The sequence below is a fragment of the Nicotiana tabacum genome, chromosome 17 (assembly GCF_000715075.1).
Source record: "Nicotiana tabacum cultivar K326 chromosome 17, ASM71507v2, whole genome shotgun sequence".
Taxonomy (NCBI): Eukaryota; Viridiplantae; Streptophyta; class Magnoliopsida; order Solanales; family Solanaceae; genus Nicotiana; species Nicotiana tabacum.
In genome coordinates, this window is record NC_134096.1 from 661,681 (window position 1) to 670,470 (window position 8,790).

At 37.4% G+C, this 8,790-nt stretch overlaps 1 protein-coding gene across 1 annotated transcript; it reads right to left on the bottom strand.

Annotated features, from left to right (window-relative positions):
- Window positions 1-693: 693 nt before the first annotated feature.
- Window positions 694-2,909, bottom strand: LOC142171479 (uncharacterized). Its single transcript, XM_075233844.1, has one exon. It carries the CDS (start codon window positions 2,825-2,827, stop codon window positions 1,112-1,114), a length of 1,716 nt encoding a protein of 571 aa, XP_075089945.1. The 5' UTR covers window positions 2,828-2,909; the 3' UTR covers window positions 694-1,111.
- Window positions 2,910-8,790: the final 5,881 nt, after the last annotated feature.

The window sequence follows — 8,790 nt, forward strand, 5'->3', positions numbered from 1 at the left end:
ACTATTTTGTCACACTGGCATTACCAGATCAAAATAATGGATATAATTATTGATGGATCTGCTCTTTGTGGAAATGACAGAAGGGGATGCAAACAAGAATATAAGTAGTGAACAGATCGAGTGCTTGGTTTCTATTTTCCAACTTGGTCTAGCATGTTCAGCAAAAACTCCACAAACACCACAAGAGAGAATCATCATTGCTTGGTTTACAGGGAATTGATAATAATCAGAAACAGATTCCTAAAGTTAAAGGAATGCACTGCTAACAAGTCCCTAAAAGACAGCTCTAGGAAAGACTTGATCGGGTTGTTAATTATCAACTGACTTATGTATGGTCAAAGTCAGATATTAACTCACATATAGTTTGCTTAAGACATATGAAAGTTGATATCTTTTTCTACCAAATGACAGAATATATCAGAATGCCTTAGTCCATCTGAATAAATTTTGTCTTCAATCAGCAACAGCAATTCAAATTACTTGCTCAGATAGACATGATATAACTTTGTGGTTAACACAGCAATTCAGAAGGATATAACTTACCAAGTAATCAGTTTTCCAAAATATCTTAAATCATATGACATCACTGAAGTAATAGCACTAAGTTTGGGCATCATTCAAACCAGTCACAACTCATAACTATTATCTCTTCTGCGAGGTACCATAGATTGACTGTTGGACGTATAGAACAAATAAGGAGAAATTATTCATCTCCATCTAGGCAAAATTTCAAATTAATTTTTTGAGATAGCAAGTGAACAGTTCTTGTAAATATAGAGATAAAAGCGGAAAAAGTAAGCCTCCCATGTAATATGTATTGTTTCCAGATGCAGCCAAAAGCAAGGACAAAATAGAGGGGATGCACATAAAATCTGACAAAACTACAACCAAAAAAGGAATCATTCAATCCCTCCAAACCAGCAAATTTTTTCCTCCTCTGCTCAAAACTAAAAGTCAAAGTTACCCAAAAAATAACTATAGAGTGGCGCAAAATTCCTAAAGATTTGCGTGATCACTAACGATTCCCAAAACCAGATGAAAGGGAGAAAGAAACAGTGCTAACCCGCAAAAGAAGCTATATTCAGAAAGCCATAACATTGTCATGTTATCCTCATCGTCGATCATTTGCTGCAACGTTTGGCCAGTCGAGAAACTTATAACCTTGAAGAGATGGTGGCAAATAAGTCTGGGATGATGAGTTTGGATTGTCAGGAGGATAAATATAGTCCTTCCCATAACCAAGATCCTTCATTAGCTTAGTTGGTGCATTCCTAAGATGAAGGGGCACCCCTTCATTTTGTCCAACCGATTCTCTTACCACTTTTTGAGCTGCCCCTAGTGCTCTATAGACAGAAATAGACTTGGGAGCCAAGGCCAAATAAGCAATACACTGAGCGAGGATAACATTGCACTCGGGCATGCCAATAAAATGGCAAGCTTGGTAGCAAGCAACCGCCTGGCAAAGAGCCGATGGATCAGCTAACCCCACATCTTCACTAGCAAACCTGACTAGCCTACGCGCTATGTAGAGAGGCTCTTCACCCCCTTCCAGCATTCTCGCCAGCCAATAAATGGAAGCGTCAGCGTCACTTCCTCTCATAGATTTGTGAAGCGCGCTGATAAGATTATAATGTTCATCCCCTGCTCTGTCATAAGCCAAATGCTTACACTGCATTGCTTCTTTTACATCACCCAGAGTTATAACTGCGGACTCTAACTCCCTGTTTGATCCTCTCGCCATTTGCGACCGTGCAGCAGCAGTGGTAGCTGAAATTTCCAAAGCATTCAATGCCACCCTAGCATCTCCATCACAATTGTCTGAAAGAAACTCTACACACTCATCATTCACTTCAATTTTCAACATCTCACCCATAGAACAACACAGCCCCTTGTTACAATCAGTTGCGGCACGCCTGAGGAGGGAAGCAATATGTTGGGGTTTTAAGGGATTGAGAGTCAAAACTCTGCACCTAGACAATAACGGCGTAATCAAATGAAATGAAGGGTTTTCAGTAGTTGCTCCCATGAAAATAACACTGCCATCTTCAATAACCGGCAAAAAGGAATCTTGTTGGGCCTTGTTGAACCTGTGAACTTCATCAATGAACAAAATAGTCCTCTTGTTGCTCTTCTTTTTCAATCTTCTCGCCTCGTCAACAGCATCTCTAACATCCTTAACCCCCGAAGTGACAGCCGATAAGGAGACAAACCGATAAGTATTATTTTCAGAAGCAGAGCAAGTGTTGACTATGGCTCGAGCAATGGAGGTTTTGCCGGTACCAGGTGGACCCCACAAGAGTAGTGAAGGGAGACGACCGCAGTCAATGGCTGATCGGAGAAGGGATCTTGGCGCCAAAATGTGGTCTTGACCAACAACCTCGTCTAGGGTACGAGGTCGCATTCGTTCGGATAAGGGTTCGTGAGGGGGTTTCTTTTTCTTTTCTTGTTCAGATTCTACTACTAATTTAGGACGCTTTGTTAGTTGGGGTTCATAATCTTCTTCTACTTCTTCTTCGCGGGTCGCCACCCCCTTTGTAGTAACAGTGTGTTTAAGAGTTGATATAAAGGTAGGGGTTAGGGGTTTGGATTGGAACTGAAAGAACCGATCGATTTTGGGCTGAAATGGAGGAGGGGACGAATGTTCATCGGTAGTAGAAGGAGACACAGATTTTGGGTTGAAATTGCAAGAATCTTTGTGGAGAATCCAGTCGGTAGCTTTGACGATATCGCCGCCGGTTGCCGTCAGAGCTTCGACGGCTAAGTCTTGCGGAAAGCCCATGCTCAGAAGCTGCTGCTCAGCCATCGCGTTCAGTTCGTCGCTCCCCATTCCAAATAATGGACTCCGGGGAATTGTGGCGACTTTTTAAGCCTTCCAGTTCCGGCTTTGTTGAAGCAAATGTAACGATGACGTCAGCACTTGACAAGAAAATATGCTCCAATGTTTTAAACGAGCTACTTTTCATTTTAGTCTGATTTAAAATTAATAATTCATTTCTAAATTTAAAAATAATTTAATTATAAACTCTTTATTTTACTTATTTTATTCTCAATAAAAAGTTTTTTATAACCACATAAATATTATGACCTCACAAAACTTTTACCTTTAACCTTTTAACACCACAAGTTTCAAAGCTCATCTAAATTGAAACGAAAGAGTACTACCACCACCTTAAAAAATGATTAATGTCAAAATTTTAGAAAAACAATAGAGTAGAAGAAAAAGAAGAAGAAACGAACAAAAAAATTGTTAACTTAATGAAAGTTATTCCTATAGATAATAATTATTAGAATCGCACAATATAATAATTACAGTGACTTGTTTGTTTGTATAATATAGTATCATATTTGCTTGCACATTTATAATTACACAGTTTAATTTTTTTATACAAGAAGAAGCTAGTTTTGGGCTTCGATTGCCATAATATTCTAACAACGTGGGTGGCACGCAGTGAATCTCGGAAATTGATCTGTGGATCGGGACAATGGGACACATGAAACTTAGTTCGAGAGGGAGACTCGTGAATCGTGGTAGTGATCCACGTGGAATTTCGTTCGAATGGGAGATTGTTGGGCGTGCGAATAGAGTCCCACATTGGTAGCTGAAAAGATTGAGAGAATACATATAAGGTGTAGGGATATCTTAATGGTGTGTGGCCTTTTGGAAAAAACCGTACGGGCTAGCCCAAAACAGACACCACCCTTATGTTAAGAGTATCTTTTGACTATTTTAGCCCAACATATTGTAACTTGTTTGTTTGTTATAAAATATTTATCATGTAATTTTCATTGCTTTGTTTGATTGCACATGTGTAAGTATACAACTTATTATTTTTTTATTTTCAATAAACTATAACTATCAAAGCCAAATATAATATAAACGTCATTCATTGATCTATCTAGAATAGTGATATTTACTTGCTAAATTGTTTATCTAACTTGTGGTGAATCGAGGACTTTTACATATTTGGATTGAACCTTTGAAATATAATAACTATAATTTTTAAGAAAGATCATCATCATACTATATTATAGTAAAGATTTATGATGAAATTATTTTACTAAAACATCCTTCAAAACTTGAATGATCAAATTACCCAAATAAATTATTTCTCATTAAATAATTATTTGCCACTATCGGTCATTTCCAACTATTCTAACGTATGTACTTAATGGGATGGGAAGAGTTTTTTACCTTCTAATTAATTATTCTCCGCCTCTTGATATGTCACTTTCGTTTTCACCAATATAATCATTTTTTCTTCATGTTGTTATTGATGGTTGCTGCTGGTTCTGGTGTGACCGCACCTGCGGCTGGTTTGCGCAGGTGCGATGGTCGCAGAAGTGGCCAGGGAAGCTTTGGACAGAGGCCGTAGATGCGGACATGCTGGCGCAGAAGCGACCCAACGCGTGCAGAAGCGCGACCGCATATGCGGTTTGCAAGTCGCAGAAGCGACCACAATCGCAGGTGCGAGCTTCTTACGCAGAAGAGGAGGTCGCAGATGCGGCTATTTGACCGCAGATGCGGAAGGCGCTGGGCAGAACCCTTTAAGTTCGAGGGTTTGATATTTTCACCCATTTTCAGATTTTGGATCTCGGTTTGGGCAATTTTTGGAGAGGAATTTTTTCACACAACTTGGGATAAGTGTTCTTGACTCCCTTATGATTATATTTCATGAATTAATCTTCATTTTTGGTGTAAGATTATCGAATCTTCAAGGGAAATCGAAGGAAAATTCTATAATTTCATAAAACAAATTTTCGAGTTTTGAATATCGATTTAGAGTCTGATTTGAGTAAAATTAGTATGGTTGAACTTGTAATTGGATGGGTTGTCATATTTTGTGAGTTTTGCCGGATTCCGAGATGTGGGCCCCACGAGCGATCTTTTTGAGTGTAATTTCGGATTTTGTAGTAAAATATTAGTATTTTGATATGGAATTAATTCCTATAATTGTGTGGACTGAATTAAATTAATTGTGACTAGGTTAGAGCCGTTCAGGAGTTGATACGCGCAGAATGGAATTTCTGAAGCATTTTTTAGCTTGCTCGACATTGAATTCGTCTTGTTCGAGGTAAGTAATTCTTCTAATCTTAAAGTTGAGAGTATGAACCCTCACTATACGTGTTATGTGTTTGGTGTTGGGGTGACGCACATGCTAGGTGACAGGCGTGCACCATGTGAACTGTGACTCCGTTAGTTCTATGGTACTGTGTAGTTACTTGAACTTATTTATAATCATGAAATCTCTACGTACTAGAGTTATCGAGTTGTGATTCATGTTAGAAGCCATGTCTAGGCTACATGCTTATTCTGTTGGGACCCATTGAGGTCATTACTGTTGTTGAGTTATTTGTTTAGATTGCAATGTCATACTCAGTCATATTCATTCATTGCATATCATATCTCACTCTCTGTTGTTATTTATTGATACATTATATCATCATTTTTGGGTTAGGTCCATGACACTGTGAGCCTGTGAGAGATAGAGACTGGAGAGATTGATGACTGAGTGAGGCCAAGTGCCTGATTATGAGTGACATCTATGGGATCGGGTTGCACGCTGCAGTGGTTATACTGATTTTTGATAGAGCTTGGGCTGAAGGAGCCCCTCCGGAGTCTGGACACACCCCCAGTGAGCGCGATTGATTTATATTGAGGGATGGATCTTACTTGGACATGGATCTTGTCTGAAGTATTTATACATGGGGATGGATCTTCCCCACGGGCTGGATTGGCCCTACTCGGTACTGAGTGACTGATGATCAGTTGATGTGTATATTTTAGGATGGATCTTCCCTGGGCCGGATTGGCCATATACAGTACCGAGTGATTGAGCATAATGAGTGGAATGTGTGAGATAGTGAGATTGAGTAATCTGAGAATGTGAGTACATGAGTTCATCTCTGAGATACATTACATTGACATGCACACATGACATACATATATAGAGATGTATTTTTTCTCATGTTGTATGGTATCACGTCATTCATGACTTCTCATACATATTGACCTACGGGCATAGTGATGCATTTTCCACTGGCTATCTGGAAAGAAAATGAAACATCTTATTTATTGTTGAAAGGATTTTTGGGAGAATTACTATTTTCAAACTTACTTATATTTTTGGCAACTTCGGTAATTGACTTGGGATTTTCACTGATATACTTGAAAGGCAGAACTATTTTCAGAAATCATGATTTAGCTGAGTATTTATTCTTTGAGTTACTTCTTTTATTACTTGCTTTATGTTGTTATGAACACTTGTTGGTTATTAGAGTTGGACTCTGACCTTGGTACAAGCTCGTCACTACTTTCAACCTAAGGTTAGGTTTGTTACTTATTGAGTACATGGGGTCGGTTGTACTCATACTACACTTCTGCACCTTGCGTGCAGATGTTAGCTGTTGATGTTGTTGTGTTCGTTGGGAGCTGGATCTGAAGATGTACTTACGTTCCGGTTGTAGTTGCCTCTTGTTCATGGTAGCCTTAGATTCATAAAACTCTATTTATGTAATTTTCAAACAGATGATATATTTACTTCATACCAGCTTTGTAAACTTTATTCTTAGAAGCTCATGATTTGTATTACCAGTCCTTGGGGAATGTATAAGATTTAGATAATTTCTTTTGCTTAATTGTCTTGTTAAATTACATTGGAATTGGTTAGTTGATAATTGGCTTACCTAGCGGGTTGGGTTAGGTGCCATCACGACTAGTTGGATTTTGGGTTGTGACAATTGTAGAAATAAAGTGTCACATATGGGCACAAATTTAGGGTATTCGAAGCATATCATAAGTATGAGAAGGGTAGGTGAACTTTGAATGCCTCATAGTTAACGAATGAGATACCAACAGATGCTAACATTCAATGATGCATACCAATGTATGCGTGGATGAGATAGGTGGACTTAAATGGGTAAGTAAATAAAATTAAGGCATGATATACACAAAGGTGTACCTTGAAAAGGTACAAGAAGCAACATAGGTTACCAAAGGAGGTAAAATGATGTGGAATGACAACCTTAGGTTTGACTAGTTAAGACTCAACTTGTGGGAATTGAGAATTTTCAAATGTAAGCTCCAAAATACTTATGCATGTGTCAAGTGGAGCGATTAAACTAGGATTTGATGGACCCTTATGAATTATGACACATGAACGTTTGAAATAATGTATGAGGCAAAGTAATTATTTATGACAAGTTGTCAATACTATATATGTTATGGGAACTGGGCTCCAAACTATAAAAGTTTACTTTTATCTTTCTCAGAGCAATCTGATCGCTTAAAACCTAAGAGATTGAAAATGGTAAGGGTACGTGTGGGAGTTGAGAGGTTACAAGTGTCCAAATATTATAGAGTGATGCATTAGGAATCCCTAACATATTATGCATGGGGATGAGATTGAATATACTATGGAAGTACAAAAGAAATTACTGTATGATGATCGGGTACCCACGAACTAGATTCCATGAATAATGGAAAACATACAAGTACTTATATTAATTGCACGAATCATGATGATGTAAAGATGAGATATTAACTATAGTTAAAAATATTTGTTAGGATGACGACATGAAGTTGGATTGTACGCTTTTTACATATAGCATTCTGAAAATGGTGTATGTTATGGAAAATTGTATAAATGTTATATGGGTTTAGTATGAAGGAGTCGTACTTGTTAAAATACATAAGCATGGAATGCGAGGTGTAAGGTGGTCGCACTTGCTAGAAAGGTATTTCAGCATGCATTGAAGGGTATAATGTCAAAAAAAGGGATTCTGAAGATAAAACGAACTTGAAAGGTGATATGCTAACCATATTATTGTTGTAAGAACAAAAAATGATGATACTTAGCAACATGAATTGCGGTTAGAAGTATCATGATAGTTTAGTATGGAAAGGAACAAGGAAATCTTAAACGAGAATAATCGTTATATCCTATTTTTCAAAACAAAAATCAATACAAGTGTAATGACGAAATAAGGTTGGGGTTTGATGAAAAAAATATATTTATTAAGGAAGTCCAATCATAGAGAGATTTTTGGTTTATTTGAAGGTACTTTTCAGGTACAACTTGACGTATGCAAGACTAAAGAAAATGCATGCATGTATAATAGTGATGTGGGAGCTATGTATAGTAGCTATTATTGATATTGAATGGTATTCATATATGTTACTAGTTAAAAGTTTCAAAGATTCACACTTGATGCACTTGTGGTATATGTACGGCCTAGTGGGGACAAGATGGTACATTATATTGTATATTGTTATTGGTGCCCGTGTGGGGGCTTGTTCTGCATCAGTTAAATTTTTTTTCGATAGTCCCAATTACAAGGGAAACTCTGCCAAAATTCTTAAAAATTTATAAAGGTAGCCAAATTTTGAGGGCCTTAAGTAAGTTGAGATTTTGGAAAGAAAGTATAAGACCCATATAATTAAAGTCAATAAGTGCATATGCATGGTAGTTGGAGATAAAAGGATGGTAAATCTATACTTAGAAGTGACTTGCAAAACATTCTAGAACGAATGTTCTTAAGTGGGGGAGAATGTAGCACCCCGAAAATTTTTGAAATACTTAAGCGCATTTAAGAAATTTGATATGTGCTAATTATTATTTTGTATACAGACGGGGACTATTAATATTATAAATATTAATTGGATATGATAATAAGTGTACGAGGTGTATTTGAAGTGATATAGGGCACATGGAGAGCCCTTGGGACAAATCAAGTTGGAAATTACATGATAGAGGTAATTTTAATGCTTCAAACTCGTTTATTATGAGTAGT